Source organism: Lotus japonicus, chromosome 4 (genome assembly GCF_012489685.1).
Source record: "Lotus japonicus ecotype B-129 chromosome 4, LjGifu_v1.2".
Classification (NCBI taxonomy): domain Eukaryota; kingdom Viridiplantae; phylum Streptophyta; class Magnoliopsida; order Fabales; family Fabaceae; genus Lotus; species Lotus japonicus.
In genome coordinates, this window is record NC_080044.1 from 71854223 (window position 1) to 71875182 (window position 20960).

At 35.9% G+C, this 20960-nt stretch overlaps 4 protein-coding genes across 4 annotated transcripts; all 4 read right to left on the reverse strand.

Moving 5' to 3' along the window:
- Positions 1-1966: 1966 nt before the first annotated feature.
- Positions 1967-3547, reverse strand: LOC130709906 (ethylene-responsive transcription factor RAP2-3-like). The gene is made up of 2 exons (XM_057559036.1): positions 3303-3547; positions 1967-2865 (listed from the first exon to the last, which is right to left on the reverse strand). Exons 1-2 carry the CDS (start codon positions 3481-3483, stop codon positions 2366-2368), a joined length of 681 nt encoding a protein of 226 aa, XP_057415019.1. The 5' UTR covers positions 3484-3547; the 3' UTR covers positions 1967-2365.
- A 1318-nt stretch (positions 3548-4865) lies between these two features.
- Positions 4866-9391, reverse strand: LOC130709905 (uncharacterized). Its single transcript, XM_057559035.1, has 2 exons — positions 7960-9391; positions 4866-5289 (listed from the first exon to the last, which is right to left on the reverse strand). Exons 1-2 carry the CDS (start codon positions 9226-9228, stop codon positions 5116-5118), a joined length of 1443 nt encoding a protein of 480 aa, XP_057415018.1. The 5' UTR covers positions 9229-9391; the 3' UTR covers positions 4866-5115.
- Positions 9392-9997: 606 nt separating this feature from the next.
- On the reverse strand, positions 9998-11827 carry LOC130711803 (multiple organellar RNA editing factor 3, mitochondrial). The gene is made up of 4 exons (XM_057561546.1): positions 11393-11827; positions 11213-11310; positions 10787-10852; positions 9998-10683 (listed from the first exon to the last, which is right to left on the reverse strand). The coding sequence occupies exons 1-4, from the start codon at positions 11755-11757 to the stop codon at positions 10202-10204; spliced, it is 1011 nt and encodes a 336-aa protein (XP_057417529.1). The 5' UTR covers positions 11758-11827; the 3' UTR covers positions 9998-10201.
- A 1090-nt stretch (positions 11828-12917) lies between these two features.
- LOC130711802 (exopolygalacturonase-like) lies at positions 12918-15963 on the reverse strand. Its single transcript, XM_057561545.1, has 5 exons — positions 15653-15963; positions 14505-14828; positions 14088-14377; positions 13638-13863; positions 12918-13408 (listed from the first exon to the last, which is right to left on the reverse strand). Exons 1-5 carry the CDS (start codon positions 15857-15859, stop codon positions 13187-13189), a joined length of 1269 nt encoding a protein of 422 aa, XP_057417528.1. The 5' UTR covers positions 15860-15963; the 3' UTR covers positions 12918-13186.
- Between the last annotated feature and the right edge of the window lie 4997 nt (positions 15964-20960).

A 20960-nucleotide genomic window follows, 5' to 3' on the forward strand; every position in this document is an offset into this window, starting at 1 on the left:
TAAGTAGTTGTTTTTAAGAGTCTTTTATATATAATTCAGATGCAAACAATATGCACTCAGCTATCACTTGAGCACTAGAGTAAGTAAAGGGAGCATACTACGACTGCTTTACTATTCTGAATTTTTTTTATCGCAGATATGCTCCGGTAAGTACAACAAGCTCAAAAGCAGAATAGCATGATGAAACTACTAGATATTATTAATGAACCAAACCTTTCAGTTCCAAACTGTCAAGACCTTCGCTAGAAATTTGTTCTAAAGTACGCCTATTAGTACTACTATAAGAGCAAAGTAACATGCTTCTTATATTGGGAGATAGACAAAAGCAGAGGTTGCCTTAGTAAGCTTTCTCACCTGGGTCAACAAGAAAACCACTGAAACTCGATCGATGAAAGTTGGAATGGCAAGGTTTACTCTTAAAGTCTTCGGCAGAAGGAGGATACAAGAGATCGACCTTGAAGCAAGCAAGGTATGGTGGGTGTCATCATCTTCATCGATATTACCCACCAGATAGACTTGAGAAAAGACTTTCAGGCATCCTGAGAGTAAGGAGAAGTTGGATCTAAATGTATTAGAAAGAGCCTAAAAGCTTTTATATATAGGAAGAATATTTTACATGAAAATACTTCTACATAAAAATAAATGTTAATAAGATTTCATCGGAATTTTTTTTTGTTACAAGAAAAACATAATATAATATAGTTTGATGTTAATTTTTTACTACATATTAATATAGTCCACTTTAATTGTTTTGTACAAATTATTATAGGAGTTAAATTCTCCTAAGGGAAGAAATATATTTTAACAAGAAAGTACCTTCATTAAGTATTAATTAATGTATCAAATACAATAACAAATTTCGCGGTACATTCTTTTTTTTCTAAGATTAAAATGTGTTCTGAATGCTTTATTGGTGATTCTTCATATCTATAATTTGTGTTATTGTCTTGAGGCTCATGAAGAATGTGAAACGACTTCATGTTGATATGGGTCAAACTTAGTTTATTTTATTGTGTAAAAAATGAACTCGCATAATCACGTACATAAAGAATCTTTTCTCTTTTTTTCATTGTAGATTAAATCAGCTATTGTTTATTAGCCATCATTAAACCACATCCCCTAATATGTTTTGCATAATTTGAGATTTGGTTAACCAATTTTTTTATTAGTTATTCAATTGTACGAAGTTCAATCTATGCAACAAGGGTTTTAATTTAAGACTTTTTGTCCACTTTGTTCATCATTTCATACTCTTCTATTTCATCCGTTGTTTATTATATTTTTAATGATCAAGGTATTAATTGACCTATCAAATATAATAGATGTATTCCCCGTGCAACGCGCGGGTAAAAAACACTAGTTATGAAATAATTAGACAACAACATTGATTCATTCAACTCCAATTTTTTTGCGCTCTATTTTCATATTTTTTGTTTATGCATCTCTTCCGTTTCTCTTATACTTCATCCATTTTAATTGTTTAAAAAGACACTGTATATTAAGAAATGTAATTAATATTGTTAAATTTTTAAAAATACTTATTTTTTTAGTTTACCCTTTGAATTGTGTTTAATCTCTCTTTATTTATTGTTTGCATAGAATTATTATATGGAAAAACATCAAATACTCAATTGAAATTCTCAATAGACGTTATTATAAAAATAAATATTTTTCTCTAACTGAACAGTTATTTTAAATCGAATATAGTATCAAATATCACATCTCATATTTTTTCTCTACTTTTTTCAATACTTCATGTTTTAAACAAGTGGTTGATTTGATTCTCAACTCTTGTGGATGAAAAAAAAACACTTATAGCTTAGTCTCCTATCACCTAATGCATTAATTGTGAAGCGAATGATTAATTTCACGACTATCGACTATGAGTATGTAAAATAAACAAAAAAATGCTCCAACTCAAAACTTTTGAATCCGTCATTGCCTCCGATCCATGTTAAACATGATGTAATAAATTCTAACTTCTTTATTACTGCATTAAAATATACAAAATCACTTTGGTGTCCGATCTACCTTCAAACCAAAACCAAAACATGCAGAAATCGTAACATGTTACTAGTACGATAGATCATTACATATTATATTTTCTCATATAGAAGAGATCATAGATCCGATACATGCACCGACATCACAATCATGTCCCAAGCTTTCCTCACCAGACTCCATAAAATGACACCATTCCCCACACACACTCCCACTTGGCCACTTGTATGCAAAATGCAATCACGCCCTCACCTTTCTCACCACCTCTAAACAGAAGAGAAGGAAGAAACAAACATCTACACATACTATACTATAGTTTATAATTATACATATATATCAATGGCTGCTAATCATCAGCCAAGTTTCATTCTGGAAATGCTTGGGAGATCAACTGATGACGACGGTTGGGCATAACCACGTCGTCCAGCATCCACAGGTCCGGGTAGAATAGCGAGTCCCACTCTCCACTAACCACCTGAGCCTGTGCCTCAGGGTCCAAGCCCACGAATGATTTCACCTCATCCGGCTGGGCCTTCATCGTCACCGGCTCACTGGGCTCGGGCTTGTCGGGAAAGTTGAGCTTGGCCTTGTCTCCGCGGATGCGCTTGGCAGCATCGTCGTAAGCTTGAGCAGCTTCTTCGGCGGTGTTGAAGGTTCCGAGCCAAACACGCACACCCTTACGTGGGTCTCTGATCTCAGCAGCCCACTTTCCCCATGGCCTTTGTCTGATTCCTCTGTACAAATTCTTCCGAACCCGTTTACCCTTCTTAATACCCTCCTCACTCTCTCCACTCTTCTCATCGCTTCCTTTTTCTTCAACTTCAATCATCACTCTTTTCTTCTCCTCACATGATGATGCCACCCCTAGCACACAAACAGAGGAAGAGTCATTTATATGAGACATATATAACTCATTAATCAATCAAATTATAAATTTACCTTATTTATCTTTTCCTTTACATTTCAATATCTTTATCTTTCAGTTTAAGTTTCATTTTTTTTATACACATCCGGTACCCGGGATGTCGTCAGATTCGGGATTTAGTCACAGTTAAGGTTCCTTATCCCTCCCTCTCCCTCAGAGTGTATTGTGTGGAGATCGAACCCGAAAGCTCTTATCACACACTCAGTCTGCGTTGTCAACTAAGCTTACATACAACATTTCAATCATTTACCATTTCAACAATTTATTTATTCAGCTTCATAGCTTCATGTCATTTACTTTCAACCGATTTATCACGAACAAGAAAATTACATAGAATGAAAGGAAAATTGTTAAATTAAAAGCATAGGTAAAGTACCTTGGTTGTTTGGAATTGGAATTACATCATCAAAGTGGAAAGAGGGTGGTTGGTGAGTGGAAGAAGAAGTGAAGACGTCGGAGAGAGTATCAAGGTCATAGCAGAGGTCACCAGTGGTTAATCTCCGGCCACGGTTAGGGTATTCATCTATGAAATCAGAGATGATTGCACCTCCACACATTTTCAGAGACAGAGAGATTTGTATTATTGAGACATATAATAGTGTGTGAGAGATAAACTAAGGCTAGTTGGAGTTCATATTTATAGAACTCACACAAGAGGACAAACCAAGGATCACAGAATTCCTTCACAAGCAATCAGACGGTTGCTAGTGAGTCTTTTGCTAAATGATTGAAAAGTTGTTTTTAAGGTGAATAAATAAATAAATAAATAAATAAATAAATAAATTAACAAGGAAACATCATTCATTTATTTTTAGTAAAAAGTAATATCTAAGATGACCCACTCTCAGACTTGTTCATTTGGAGCAATATGGTTCTCTGGGTGAAGAATATATGTATAAATTTGATGAGCTCACATGCATGTACTATTGTTTCCTTCTACCACCAACCACAATACTAGTATTGTTTCCTTCAATACAAAATTTAGCTCTAGCAGAAAAACAACACTCAACTCATTCAAACCAACCTCAAATGCTAAATTGGCCAACACCCAAATGTTCAACAATACTACATAACCTCATAAAAATTGCAGTAGAGGAGGTAACCAAAGGGGAAGTTGAAAGGAACCTTTGTTGGTTTTGTTGTGATCTGTGTAGTCCCAGTCATAAACAAGTGTGCAACAAAGCTAACCTTTATTGCAAGAAGAACCAGGGAAGGAATTCATCCCAGTGAATGAAGAGTCAGGGGACCAGGGCCATTCAGAACCTGACCATGAGTTCTTGGTATCACTGAAGATCGTGGGAGGAGGCTCTTGATCACATAGAAAAGGCAGAAATTTTGATGCTGGTAGACATAACTTCATAAGGAGGAAGGCTGTGAGCCTTTGAAGTTGTTGGGTCTAAAAGATATATGTTCTGTTAAATTGAAGGTTAAAGAGGTGAATGATCAAATTATCAGTGAAGGAAAAATGCGAGAGGGTATCATGGAGTTCCCAAGGCATAAAATTTCACACTGATTTTTCTTTGTCCTTCTGGGGATGGGATGAAATACCATTTTAGGCATGCAATGGATAAAGGTTTAGTAGAAGTCTGCTTATTAACTCTTTTACAGAAGATTTTGAGGAGCCATCACAACTTCAGCCTCCTCAAGAATTATACCAAAAAAAAAAACTCCATAACCTACAAATATTAATTGATGTCTTCCAATATTTGACTTAACTGTTTCTATAATCTCACATTTTCTGAAGTCTGCTTATCAACATAACCTACAACTATAAATTGATGTCTTCCAATATTGACCTACCTCATTTCCTTAATTCTCACATAATTACGACCCAACATTATCCTGTGAACATTAAGTAGGTTGCCAACATAACAACTGACATCAACATATCCTATGTTTCTTAATATGAAAACAATCTTAACAGATGAAAGACCATAAATAGAAAAAGAATATGACAACTCATATTTAAATCGAATGTAGGTGAAGGAAACAAGAATGATAGTCTCAAGAGATAAGCCAGAATGTGAAAAAACATACACCGGGAAATCATATAAAGGCGCAACATCAATCAAATACATTGCATAGAAATCATCCCTAGCTATCACGGCAAAGGAGATGGCCTTGGGAGAGGGTGTGTGTGTGTAAATCTATATAGCGTAATAATTAAAGTTAAAAGAGAAGTAAAAATCTTAATCGGCCATCTTAACCAATCGGTGAATAGTACTTCTAGCAACCCTATTACTGGGATCAATCTTCAGCACATTCCTCAGGTCTTCCGCGCCAAGTTTGTACTTTTCCATGCTCTCATACAGGAGAGCACGCTGTACCAGGACAGATACATTGGTTTCATTGTTTTCAAGAATCTGCACAACATAATGCAAATCAAAACGTTATTCCTCAAAGTTATATGGTGATCAGAGAACAGTGCGGTTCAAACAGAGCTGGCCTCATATACATGTAGGCCTACTAAAGTGAATTGTAGAAGTGGCGCCTACTTAAATTAATTAAAATAAGTAGTTAAAATAAGATGGGGATCTATTTTTAAGATATGAGGGGGCGGCTATGGTCTCAATTCATCATAAGGGCAACGAAATGTGTACCGGAACTTATTGGGTGCTTACAGAACTCATAGCTAGCTATCCATCCCAATCTTTGAAACTTTACTTACTGGATTGAATACACAATTACACATGCTACCTAGGGTGTTACTAAGAAATACATAAAAGGACCAGGCAATGATCTAATGGCGAAATTTAAAGCCAAAAAGAACTTTGAGCATATAATTGTAAGATGTTAATTCTGAAATTTCTATAATCACGATGCAATGTTTTTATTCCGTAAAGCAGTAGTTCCTAGAAATAATCATAGAAAACACTACACTAATTAGGAATCACAGCCTTAAAAAAAAGCATCATGTATTAATGGTTCAAGTGTGTAACAGCTCTTGAACTTTTCTAAGAGTTCTATATAAGAAGAAGTAGGATGGGTTTCAAACCAAGACCCAATAAGATAATGATTCTTTTCATCTTCTTGCTCCCAAGATCCTAGGCCTACCATAGCTTAGTTTTATGCAGAACCAGATATTCTGTAGGTATTGGCACTGGTTATTTCATCCATCTTCGTTTAGAACCCATATGGCCTCATCAGCAAACATCAACACCCTCTTTCAATATTCTCCAAACCAAGTTTCTATCTTCGAATGTGAACATTATGAATATTGGAGTGACCAAATGAAGACTTTGTTGGCAACTAGTGGTCAAAGAAGGATAAAAACTAGTAATCATTTTGAATATTGATCAGAGAAGAGATATCTAAAACAATCTCAACTAGTGGCTTTGCAAGGAAATCAACTGAAGCAGTACAAAATAATTATGTAGAGAGATACAAGTGCTCTTCAGTCTTCATTATGTAAAGTACAACAATGATTGAAAAAGGCATTTATCCAAGAATTCTTGTATTAAAAGGTAAAATGAGCTTAGGATATTCAGCAGAACGAGTACAAGGCAGTGAGGAAGTAATTTGTAATAAACTGAAAAAACTTTGGAGAGATTTTAAGACACTCTCCATGGATTTAAGTGATATATGGTATGAGATTTCTCCACTAGAGTGGCAGAGATTGTTAATAAAATTAAAAGTTGTGGAAATACTATTCAGAAAAGAAGATTGTTGAGAAAGTTCTTTGTAACATGACACAGAATGTGATTATATTATCGTTGTTTATATCAGATACCTTATGCTGAAATTCAACTTTTTTTAAGTAGAAGAATGGGGGCGTCAAATATTGAACTCTAGACCATGGGATCATATAAACTATGATACCATGTCATTAACCAACTACCCCGAAAGTTTAAACTATTGGGTGAAGACACATGAATGTTTTATATTATATTTCTAATAGTTTGCTAATACTATGCATGAATTGACAAACTCTCTTGAATATTGGGGAAATAAATGGGCAGATTGGTAGATCAACCTTTGGAGCAAGCTTTACAATCACAGGTAAATTTTCTGGAAATAAAGGTGTGGAGAAAACCAAGTATAACAACAACAAACCCCAAAGGAAAAGAGTAGATCTAACAGAGGATGTGGAGACAAAGGTCAAACTACAAAAGGCCAAGAAACAATGATAAAACCACTCTTCATGATCAATCTATGTGGTATTTTCAAGAAAAACAACCAGGACAGCACCCAAAGCTGGTTTAGCAATGCACCAACTGAAGAAACTCAGATCACAAGGTGAAAAGTTATCCAATCAGAAAACATGGAAGGTATATCCGAGCATATTTTTTGTAGCTAGAACCTCAAAAAGGAAAGAGACCAGTATGTGGATAGTGGCCGAAGCAGTCATTTGGACAAGAATCAAGAGAATTTTGTCAATGAATGAGAAATTCAAGTCTAAAGTGAAGTTTGGGGATAGCAAGCATATCAATAGGGAAGGCATGGGAGTAATTGCTATCTAAAAAGAGAAAGGTTAAAGATCAGTTCTAGAATTCCAAGATTTACGATGCATGCTTTAATTCCATAAATGCAAACAGTAGTTCCTAGAAATAAGGCACCACTATATTTAGGAATTACCTCCTTAAAATTGAGCACTTCATATTTCTGGTTCAGATGTTTTACAACCCTAGAACCTAAGAAGGTCTTATATGCGTGCAAACCATTACCCAAAAACATAATAAGAAGTTTCTTTTCATCCCCTGCTCCTAATATTTTCTACCACATCTTGCTTTCTGCGAAATCTAATATTTTCTGTCAATATCAACCTTGTTTTGAATAACTTTCTATATTCTCTCTTTTTGGACTACATCTTTAGCAAATAATTCACCATTAACATGCAATAATGCAGCTAGCTTTTATCATTTTTCTTCCAGGCAGAGAGATATTTAATGATATAGTTGATATTTAATGATTGAACAACTCAACCGTGTATAACTCATAAGTTTTATCTCCAGTAAAATTTTATGATATATACAATTCAAATTCAAAACAACCAAAGGAATGTAACTAGTTAGTATTAAGATATTGAAGTATACCTTTGTACAATCCGCCACTGCCTTTTTATACTCCCCAACTTCTTTGTAACATGAAGCCCTGCATGACAAAACCTCCACTGAGCCTGCATCATCCCCAGCTTTCTCTAGAAGAATGACAGCCCATGAAAGCCACTTAATAGCATCAGCAAACTGCCCCTGCTTGTAATTGTCCATCCCCTTGCCTTTGGCAGCAGAACCTGATACCCCAGCAGGAGGTGGTGGAAGCCCCTCCAGCTCAGTAGTTGTGCCACCCCCATCATGCCCTCCGCCGCCAAACTCAGAATCCATACCCCAATCATCCATTTCAGAAGAGGCCTGTCCTCCAAATCCCTGAGAGGCCGCAGCACCACCTCCACCTGATGAAGATGTGAAGAACATGTCCATTGGATCACCACCACCTGATGCCTGTGCAGGAGACCGATTCGATGAAGCGGTTGATCCAGTAAAATCAAAATTAAACCCCGCATTACCACTCGATGTAAAACCAGCAGAGCTTGATTTGGAAGCAGCATTCTGAAAATCTCCAAAACCATCATCATCTTTCTCAATCTTCTTAGCTTTAGGAGCTGAATTAAGACTAGCTGAAGCAGAAGAAGATTGCTTGGTTCCAATCCCAACACCCAAAGAACTAAATGGATCCTTGTTACCAGAATTGATTCCACTTCCAATTGAAGCACCCCCAAGATTGGAACTCTTATTCACACCAAAACTCCCAGAAGAAGATCCCCAAGTAGAACCGCTACTCTGAGGAGCATTACCAGTTTTGGGCAATGAATTGGCCATATTCCCCATGGAGAATGAGGTGGTTTTGGTTGTAGAAGCTGCATTTTTCAGAGGAACATTGGTGCTACCAGAAGAAGACTTGGAACCTTGTCCCAAAGCAGAGCTAACCAAATCACCGAAGAGGTTAGGGTTTTTGTTGACGATTCCAATGGTTGGAGCAGAAGGTTGAGCGGATCCCCAGCTCTTGCCGAAGATGTCTCCGGCCATGGACGGTGGTTGACCCGGTAACGCGGCGGTTTGGGCCGGAACGGGTTGGTGGGTCCATGATGGTTTCTTGGATTGGGTGGAGGAATTGGGATTGGAATAGGAATAGGAAGGGTTGGAGTTGGAGTTGGAGGTGGGGGTTTTCTGATCGATTAGGGATTTGGGTCGATTGGATCCGATGCCGAGATCAAAATCGAAATTGAAGTTGTTGAGTGAAACGGAGGGAGAAGATGAAGCTGTTTTTTGTGGGTTGGAATTGGATCTGCCGTAATTGGAATTCATTTCTCTGAAATGCAACGATGGGGAAGAAGAAGAAGGAAGACGAAGAACACAGAGGGAAATAGCTTCTTTCTTTCTTTCTTTCTTGATGATGAATGAAGATGATCGATCGCTATTTTTGGAATCTGCTGGTACGCGTTAAAACGAAAGCTCTCATTTTTTATATTAAAGTTTCGGAAATCTAGTGAAGCTGTCAATATAATATACATTTTCTAAACGAAATGAGCATGTTTGGATACATGCTATGCTAATGCAATTATTTTTTATCGAAACAGAAAACTTTGTATGCAAACGGGCTCTAAAGACTAGGATAAATTAGTACCTTTTTTTTTGTTGAAAGTCCTCATATCATTCATTAGGAGGGCCAAGCCCACAAAAGAGGGAACTAAGCCCTTTTACAACTATTTATTTTCATACAAGGCCAAAAAATTATCCAACTCGAACATGGCCTGCTAGTTTTGCTTGAGAATTATCCCTGGAAAAACACACTTAACAAACAAAGTTGCTAGTTTGTTTTTCAGAGTTTAACAAAGTTGCTAGTCATGGCCAAAAAAATAAGTTGCTAGTAAAACACACAAAGTAGGGGTAATGAATGGGTACCTAACATTTCTAAGATATTAGGAAACATTGCAGGGCATTGAGGCTAGGTTCAGATGAAAAAAAAAAACAATTGCATTTGGACAAAACCACAATTGTTTCAAGTCTATCGATTTTAACAATAAGCAATATGAACTGCATATCAAAACATAAATGGTAAAGGTTAAATTCATACTTGAAGCAATCAGCATGGCATTCACAACTTCATAATGATGCTAAATATAATTATCAAAGTACTTCGAGTGCAGGCACAATCGTTTTCCACGCAAAAGCATGTAAAATATGACCTAGAACATCAAATCAAAATTCTCCATTACAAAAGCTGAACTCCATGTCTATATGCCATAATTTTTCAAGCAGAGTTCCTCTTAGACATTTTTTAGTTCTCCCCGTCCGAAGCAGAGTTTTGGCTATTCATTGGAGCAGATTGATCCATAGGTCCTCCCTGGCCTTGGTTCCAGTTCTGTCTTTGGCTATTCATTGGAGCAGATTGATCCATAGGTCCTCCCTGGCCTTGGTTCCAGTTCTGTCTTTGGTTATTCATTGGACCTGATTGATCCATAGGTCCTCCCTGGCCTTGGTTCCAGTTCTGTCTTTGGTTATTCATTGGACCTGATTGATCCATAGGTCCTCCCTGGCCTTGGTTCCAGTTCTGTCTTTGGCTATTCATTGGAGCTGATTGATCCATAGGTCCTCCCTGGCCTTGGTTCCAGTTCTGTCTTTGATTGGGGTCTGTCCTTTCAACCTGCATTGTTTCCCGTCTCCTGTCATGCCTAGGTCGAGGTCTAGTCTTAGTAGGTTGCCTTTCAGCATATCTATACTGCGGCCTGGGGATTACTTTCCCATCAACAAATAAATCACCTGAAATTCCCCAAAAGCGATCAAGACAACCAACAAAAATGAAATAATTCTAACGACCCAACAAATAGCTAAGCTCTAACTTAATTCAAACACCTCCACTCACCTCCATAATCTTTGTTGGGAACATCAAGATATGAATCTGGCAGCACCCACAGAACTCCAGGCAACTCTATTAACATGAGAAAAAGATCGCCACAACAGTCAAGTATATGGACTAAATTCCAATATCCGCACGCATTGCTTATAAACAGGCTTTGTCAATTCACATTTAGATTCTAAAAGTTACATATTTCATCATATGAAAAAAGAAAAACTCAAAAACAGTACATAAAATTAACCTCAATCACTATCAATATAAGATGAGATTTCCTATCAAATATAGAGTAGCATGATAACAATTAACAACAGCATTCACAATAAAACCCTGAGTAACAAATCAAATAGACAAATTTGGTGAAGCAACTACAAAGTACAAATTCAAAGCAAGATGAAGAATCTAAGAGAAACCACTGAAGTAAGAAGCAATCACCTTTGACTTTATAAGAAAGCTCTTCAGAAATGAGAGCACCAAAACCTGTATATGTATGTGTTGAAACAGAGTATATCTTCTTCATCGCTTCCTCCTCACTGCAAAATGAAAAAAGCCATTATAGCATAAATTAGAGAATAGAAGTGTGGTAACAAGTGAATAGGAGTGAAGAATTGAAACCTTCCAACGATTTGAGTTAGGGTTTTGACATATGCATTGACCATTTCCTGTTCAGAGGGTTTAGGGTTCTCAGGGAACTCCATGACAATGAGCCAGTGCTCGTAATCACAGCCATCGAGGAGAATCGTCTCCTTCGGAGGACGGTTGCTCCAGTTCGGAGATGGGTCGTTCAACGGAGAGTAACCCGAACCCGATGATTTGGTCCGAACCGAGAATTTCACGGTGTCGGGGACGGGGAGGGTTTGTTTGGCCGCAAGAGCGAAGATGCAGCGACAGCGAGATGGTGTGGAAAAGGAAGAAGGAGAAGAAGAAAGAGCTCGTGAAAGGGTGGATGCTAAGGTGCGCCGGGCGTTCACGTACGCCATTTGCGATCACAGTGTGTGCAGTGTGCAACTGTGAAGGGGTTCTGCTTCTTGAAGGCAAAAACTTGTAGACAGATTAGGTTTTATGCTATATTTTAGGAAAATATTAACAAGGATTTAAATTATTTTAATTGAATAAAAAATGTAATTGTTCAATCATATGTTGCGGATTATGTTCGGTAGTAAAGAGTTAAGAGACATATGAGTTAGAGTGGGGAGTCTAAAGATTAAATTACGGAGGGTGTACCAACAAATATATTGCAGATTATTATTGGATTTCAATGTAAAATAATATACACGGATTGTGCATTAAAATTGTACTAAAAAAACAATTATGCCTTTTGCAAGAGATTGTTTGTGACAATGTAACACAATTTCTATTATCAAATGCTTTAGAGTTTGATTTGTATGAAGTTATTTTTTTAATAATAAAAGAAGAGGAATTAGCACAAGGTGGTAGGTAGAATTTTACATTTTCTACTCTTCTCTAGTGTGAAGGATGTTATAATAAAATTTTGATGTGTGTTAACTCAAACTTTCATAATACTTAATTCATGACATTTCTCATGGTTTGAACAACAACTTCTTAAACAAATACTTAATTCATGACAACTAATATATTAAAATTAGCACATGTAACATGTAAATTGTTGTTGTTTAGTGGTTTGAAATTACTTAGGGTCATATAACCCTTTTTTCTCAATAGTACAATAAAATGATGCAAGTCCCACATTGGTTAAATTTTTGAAGGAGTGTCTCAAACATGGTTTATATGTTCTAAAATACTATGTACAAGTCTAAAAGTCTAAATCATTTAGACTTATACATGTGTTGGTAGAATGCTCTTTAAAAAGCAAAGGGTGTGATACTAGTTGTTTAAAAATTAAAACTTTGTGTTGGACTTGGCTTGCACCATAGTTTAAGACTTCCTTTCTTAAGAAAGATTAACCTGTTTAAATCATTAAATAGTTTACCAAGAGTGGATCATTCTTTAAACTACATATACCATCCACATGATGCAATTATACGTAAGTCTGATAGATCAGAGAGGAGGAAAATGTGTGTATTTCTATTTCATTTGCCTCGGATGTAAACATTATTCGAATTACCTTCTGTTCAATTTATGCCTTTCCATAGAGCAAAACTGATTCAAAACTATTAGGTGAAACAAATTAAGCACACTTTATTCAAATTGGAAGCATTTGGAGTTTGGAAACCAGCCTGGAAAGAGAAGAAATTTCATCTATCACAGTGCCAATCCCAAATAGGTAGAGGGAACTTAAGCATTTTAGCCGATTTTAGTTCAATTTGTCAATAAGGGATTCAAAACCACTCTTCAAAAAATAAGTATTTTCCCCCTTTCCATTATAAAAGTCACACATCTTATAACATGTATAATCTGTTGTGACGCTCCTAGCATAAGCACAAGCACTTATATGCAAGGTGGTGGATTCACCACCCCTAAGCCATAGACAGGCTTAATATTGGAACATCTAGCGGTTGTAGGAGCAGTTCCAAGCTTCAGGTCAATGTCTCTGAGTGTAATTCCCATGCATGGGTACAGCTTACTGCATCTGAAGTCCACTGCAATTGGTGAAGTTGTAGTTCCCTTAACATTTGCAAAGTGAATATCCCTAATCCTCACCAATGATGGCTGCACAACAATCAATCAATACCACACAATTAGCTTCTTCCAATTTATAGTAGTGGTAAAATTATAAGACTTGATGTAAAAAGCATCAGACTCACTGATGTCACATGATAGTGTCACGTGAAATTTTGTGTTTATCTCTCTCTTAAAGGATATTGATCCAGTTGTTGGGATGGTATATATGATAGCCCAAATTAATCTCAAAGGAGATACACTTAAAGAAACCAATTACCTTCTTCTGGCAGTTTGGAGAGCATTGGTACTCCTGGTCAATGATGATGGGATTTTTAACATTTTCCATGGTAATGTTACTGAAGCTGATCTCTGATGCTGCACCTCCATATTTGTCTGGCCATGATTTGATTCTGAGCCCATTTGTTGTGCCAATCAACGCGCTGTTCTTGATACGAATGCCTTTCACCTCTCGCTCCTCCGCATACTTTCCAAGGCTACCAATACTGTCATGCACATAATATGCCACAAGAAAGAAAATTAAGGAAGAGGACAATAGCAACTCACAACTGAAAGACATCATCGAATTCTAAATCTATTGGTCATAGAGGCTCTGATACCATACTGTGAACCAATTATCCCAAAAGCAACTGTTAAATGGGTTTTATTATTTCTTTAACATTATAGGGTTTATAGGACTATGTATGAATTTGGAAATTGGAATTATTACCTGATACCATGCCCAGGGCCACACTTAAGCCTGTTGATGAAAACATTTTCAGATCCCTGAATCATAGAGATACAATCATCTCCAGTTTGAATGGTGTTTCTGGCTATAATCACATTGATGGAGCTGCTGATATGAATGCCATCAGTGTTGGGGCTGGTCTCAGGTGCAATAAGCTTAAGTTTGCGTAATCTGACATTTGTACATTTAGTAACGAACATGTGAAACCCTTTGGGATTCAGTGATTTAATGTTCTGTACCATGACATTGCTGCAATCCATGAAGAAAAGACTCTGCATTCCCACAAATCAATATTTTATTAGTGACCATGTTAATGAGAGGGTGAGTCTCAGAGCAACGGTAAGTTTGGTGCTACGTGACTTTGTAATCACAGGTTCGAGCCATCACATGTTAACTTACGCTGGGGTTTCTGATGCATGAGTCATCATTGTTTGCTTCACAATTCTCAGTGATTTGCCATGAGCTCTGACCCTGTCCATCAAAAGTACCCCCACCAAAGATTTTGAGGCCATTGATATGCTGGAACATGAGCCAGTCACCGTTTTCAAACTCAGAAAGATCGGCACTAGCCAAAACAGTGCCTTCAACTTGCAGTGTTACTGGATGTGGAGAAAGGCATGGCCCTTGAAAAAACATTGAAGAAACCAAGAATCTCCCAGCAGGAACCAATATTCTGCCTGGCGCAGGTGAATGGCACACAGTTTGCCATGCTGTCATGAAAGCCTGCATAGAGAACCATCAATGTTAAGGATTAGTGGTTTCTGCTATAAGGCTTCTATTTTTTCTTAGGTATTAGAGCTAATCAATTAATTCTAAAATTAGAATCAATTCTGAGAAAAACCTGGTAGCTTCCGGAATATGAGTTAATTTTGATGAAAAACAAGCTAATACAAACATGTTATTAGTCAAAGTGGGTTTGATTCATACTATCTTTAATTCTTTATGAATCATGACACAAACATGCACATTTGAAATGAGGGAGTCACTATTATTGAAAATAATTTTTTTTTCTTAATAAGATACTGTTCAAATATTTTGTTTACCCCTCAAAATGTTTAACTACCTTTTCCATATTAGCCATAGTTAATCAATTTTATTTAATGTGTTACATTTTTTCCTCTTTTACCCAATTTTTCTGACTCTAGTCGAACATTCATGTATACAGTGTAACTCCCAACAATGTGTTGATCTTAGCACTTAGTGGGTTAGACTCACGTAAGGATAAAAATCTAATCTAACTAAAAATTCTCGTGATTCTTGAGGATTCAATTGCAGGAGAATCAGGAACGATGAACTTTCCCCCATTTTTAGCTGATTCTTCGGTATTAAAAATGCTGGTTTTAAGAAGTAGTAATTGCTCTTAAATTCGAATCCCAAAAATGTTATTTGTTAAGAAAGATAATTATATTTTCCCGAACGAGTGACGGGTTAAAGGCAAAAAAAAATGTATGGATTGTAACCAGGTTGATCATACTATATTTGTGAAAAGATTTTTCTTAAAACCGGATTATTAACCAAAAGATATAGCCCCATAGTGTTTAAATTACCTGAGTAGAGTCAAAGACACCATCAGGTTTGGCTCCAAAACTCATGACGTTATAGATTTTCTCCCCAGGAAGAAGCACATCCTTGTTTGCATGTCTGCGCTTGAAGATATCAGGACCTTGAACTGGCCTTGCTCTTGGAAGTGCAGCCGCAAAATTGGCCAATGCAAAGCTCAAAATAAGAATAGTTACTGTCTTTGCAATGGCCATTATTGCAACTTCTTAAATGTAATATCAATTTTTTCACTACCAAAGTGTTTTGAACATAGGTGCCTCCTGGGGAGGCTAGGAGAATAAAGTGGGGGAAAATGATGCATCTTTCTTACCATCTCTGTTTTATAACATGTTTTCAGTGGCGAAACAAATGGTTCTTCTAAATCAACGGAGAATGTTAGCTTTTCTGGCTTATTTTGTTTATTACCTAAATTTAGTTTGTGTGTATTGTTGAGCTCCCTGCATTCAAGTTCCTCCAAAGTGGGCGATTCCCTAGCTGCCACATTCTAATAGCAGAAAAAAAAACAACCAACTTTTGTTTCTTCATTGGTTCAAAAATATGCTTCCAGCAGCCAACTAAACTCACCAAACATTTTGGGATGATTTCTTTCTGTCTTTCATGAAAATTACAGCCAATTTGTCTATCTATATTTTTGTTCATATTTAGTAAAATTTTCCAGAGTAATAATTAATTATATCAACTACTAGTTAATTAATTATTTGTCACTTCAAAGAATATTCTTAGCCATATTATATTTAATAAGTACTACTTATGTGAAATATTAATAAAGCTTGACTTATAAAATTAACAATGAAATTAAAAATATAAATTGATTTTTTATATTGTGGTATAGAATTGTTTAACATGCTAAAAAATGTAAATATGGTTTTTGTCAAGTTGGTTGCGCCGCGGTCCAAAAGGTTGTTTTAGATCAATAGAGTGATGGGCTATGAATACGAGTGTGGTTTAGTCCAAAATACTTTAAGCTAATTGGAATTTCAACACCTCTCTTATAAACCATTGTTGTCCTTTCAATTTATCCAATGTGATGTGAGAGTTAGTAAAGGAAGGGAGATGATAAAGAAAGATGAAGGACAAGACTATTTAATGAATACGAGTGTGGTTTAGTCCAAAATACTTTAAGCTAATTGGAATTTCAACACCTCTCTTATAAACCATTGTTGTCCTTTCAATTTATCCAATGTGATGTGAGAGTTAGTAAAGGAAGGGAGATGATAAAGAAAGATGAAGGACAAGACTATTTAATCACATTGATTAAAGTTATTAATTTCATGATGAATAAGTTGGAAACATCTCCTGATGATTTTGTTCTTCTAATACTCCATTTGTAGAGTATCACAAGGTTAAGTTCAAATATCAACCCACTTCTTAGACTGTCATATTTAAACTGACAGCCAAAATTTGTTGGTGTTGCCCAAATGTCCTAAAATTTGGATTTTTTCCCCTTGTGTTGTGATCTCGAGTTTCTTTTTGACTTTTTTCCCACCAACAAGTCAACAACTTTTACATACATTGCGAGTAACTAATATGAGAAATCTATAAAGATTCTTGTTTCAGATCACTTTTCATTTCCTTATGGCTGATTGAAAAAATCTATAAATTGTTAATGCACAAAAAACACACTAGAAATGCAGCATGAATGTAAGAGTATGAAATCAAAGCTGCCTGGTATACATAAAGTATATTAAGTTTGTTCTGTACATAACTGATAGTAAAAATACAAGCCTAGATGATAAGTTGGGCTTTATACATGTGCTATCATATAGTACAATTCTACAAAAGGAGTACATGTCAAGTGGTCATATCATATACAAGAAAAGAAAATACTAATTATTACTCCCTGCTGAAGCTTTGAATCATGATACTCATCTTTATCCAACCAAGCCTCTCTGCTGCACATCTGTTCTGTTTTCTGCTATGAATCTTGAAGCAGCTTCATTGCATTTGACATCTTCTATGTTCATCTGGATGACCTTAGCAGTCAAATAGGTTGGATAAAATTTGTATTCACACAGAATTTGAGGCTGTGGTGGAGGGTTCCAAAAACTCTTCTTCTTGGGAAAGTCTGCTTGAGGTTTCATTTCTTGATAGTTAATTGCTCAAGGACTCAATATCTTAATGCTTTTTGTTAATTTCCAAGTATAAACTTGAATTTCAAGCCCATCTTATAGGTCCACATAAGGCACTGCACCTTCCCACCTTGTGGGTCCAATTTTACTTTGTTAATCATTGAGGTTGTTACTCCCATGTAACAGATGGCTTGTGATGGACACAACATCTTTTGATGGTTATATTCTCTTGATATTTTCTTATCCTGTTCCCTTATTGTCAAGATCCTGGTGTCCCATAATGTGAAGTAATTGAAAATACAACATCTTCTATGCTAAATGGAGTTTAAATTCTTAGTTGATAAATATCTAATTAAATATTTTTAGGTGATGAATCAATTCCTCTCATTAACCTGATGTGAAGATCTCTTGAAGTCTATGCATCTTGCAGTCCAACAATAGTTGTGTTATTATCAACCCTTGGCCTATGGATCAAGTACCAACAACCACAATTTTACAACTCAAAGATATTTCTTTCAGAAACCACATGCATCATGCTCTAAAACAAAGATTCAAAGCCACATCATGCTCTAAAAACATATTTGAAGGGTTTCTCTCAAAGACATTTTATGTAGCAATGTAAAGGGTTATCTTTTTTTTTAGGAGGGGTATTGTTTGGGTGGTTAAATGGTATATTTGGGGTTTTATGTATTGAAAGGATTGTTTCTCAAAATCAACATCTAATTAAAAAAAAAATTGTTGAACTCATTCTCTATAACAAGAGTGGAAAGAAATGGTTAGATAAAAGGTGAGAATGTTCATCATTAATAGATTATCATCCTCTCATGTCACATAATAATATTAAATTAAATATTGTGTCTTTCTTTTTCTTTACATAATTTAAAAGGTTTCACCCATTTATTTCTAACAAAGAAAAAGAAAGACACAATATGTAAACAAGAGATGAAATAAGAGTTCCACATGAGAAAATCATGATACATAATTGATGCATCATTATTGTGGGTCTTCTCTAAACTACACACAATGTGGGACTTGCTATACATTCAACCCCAACATTTATCTCAAAATCAATTTTCCCTCAATTTGGAGACTACTGTGTATTAATAAAACACAATACAAAAGCAAAATCTACATCTGATCCTCCTTCACAGACACAATATCACCCAGTGCCAAGTAGGAGTGCCAAGCTTGTCAAATAAGCATCTTGATGATTTGATCTACACGTTAAAGTTATTCTTTTCAATCTTTTGGTCACAGGACATGTTTGGTTCCGTGAGCTAGCAGAATAAGTTATGTTATTGGAAAAAAAGTGATATTTTATGGTATAATAGAACAATATATTCCAGGTAAGCATAAAGTGCATATATTGGATTTTAACCAAATAATTTAATCAACAAGGATGAGTTTAGAAAAGAGGTGCCAAAAACTTCATGCCCCTAACTTAGATTAACGAGTGTCACTTATCAGAATTGCATCAACCTCAGCTGGTTAAGAGCCAAATTTTCATGACTTCTTCGAACTCATGCAGGCTTCTAGCATCTTTATCTTCTAGATTATAATGAAAGAAAAAATCCATACCTAATATTTTTATTCTGAGCCAGTTCTGTTTTCTAATATTTTAAAGGAGAATCTCTCATGGTATAATCAGTCCCCTATAACTAAAGTTTTATTGTTAGAGGAGGGATCAAGTTATTCAAAAAGTAAATTGTTAAAGCTAATAGGTGATTCCTTCTAAGTTCTAACCATTACTCTTATCAATTATTTAATTTGAATAATATTTAATCAGAAATTTTCAGAAAAACTGCCCTGTCTGTCACCTTAAAAACTATGTTTTTAGAGAGGGTAACCTTCCAATCAATTAAGGAAAAACTACGTCCTTGTCACACATTTGATGTTAGTTGCAAGTTCAGTTTCCTTCTTATTGTGCTTAGTCCATATTCATTGAGGTTCAACATCAAGTAGTGTGAAGAAGAAAGAAGATGAGAGTTATTATAAATATCACTATGAAAACACCAATCATTTTGTTGTTTTGGGCTTGCTTAGTTTTTATTGTTGAGAGAGTTTGCAATTGCAATTCTGCCCTTAAAATTGAGAAAGTCTAAAATATTGCAATTGAGTGGGAGATCAAATAGATAGAAAGGGAAGTTTTATAAACTTGCATTAGAGATTAACAAGTAACATACATCTCCAGCTACAGAGGACTTTTTATGTACATTCTGCAGGTCATCGAGCTGCTTCCTACATATGTATACTCACTCAGACATAGGCACACATCACATAACATAACTACTTGAAGCTAACATGTAACAAGTGTTATCATCTAATTTGAACTCTGAAGTGAAGTGATCAAGTTCAAATTGGTCTACCACAGCGAATTTGTGGTTTCCCCTTGATTTGATTCACACCACCAAAGCGAGCAGCTACCTCTTTAGTATTCATCACAGGCTCTTCCATCTCATCATGTGGCACTTGAACCACCCATCGTCCTTGTCTCACAGGAAATACCCTTCTGCAGCAGGTACCATACAACTTGTCTGCTATCATATTCATACCAAACACTTCATAACCCATCTCCTTTGAAGCTGCCATAGATGCCTCTAAAAGGCAGAGAATATATAGTTTTCTTTTCAAGTGTTCAATTCTTTTTCTGGTTGCTTCAAACAAGCCTCTGCCTTCTCCCTTATATATAATGCAAAAGTGATTCTTTAATTAGCTTCCCCTGCAATACATGCAGCATTTTGAACCAAGAATATCTCTTTCTTAACTATGGGATTAGAATCAAATTAACACGGTAAATGGGTCATTCAATGGACAATTATTTGAAGTGAGGTTTTTATCCTTTGATTATTAACTGAAGCACGACATTAATCAATCATTCAATAATGCTTGATTTAGTGTAGACTAGAATATATTCATATTTTCTATCACTTTAAATTGTCCGAAGATTAATGTGTAACCGTGTTTCTTTTGTCGCGGAACATGTAGGTTCTTTCTTCATCAACTGGGCTTGATGTGGGTCAAGATATGGAAAATGGTAAGGGGGAATATAGGCCCAATAGTCTAAAATTACCTTGCAGATCAGGAAATAGGAAAATTACAGTAAAAGATAGAAGGTTTTGACCAAGACCAAAAAGAGGAGGGCGGTGAGTGAATATGACTCCTTTATTGCCAAAAAGAATAAAAAGCTATTCCTTCTTCTCCTTCTGCAAATAGAATGTTTGAAAAT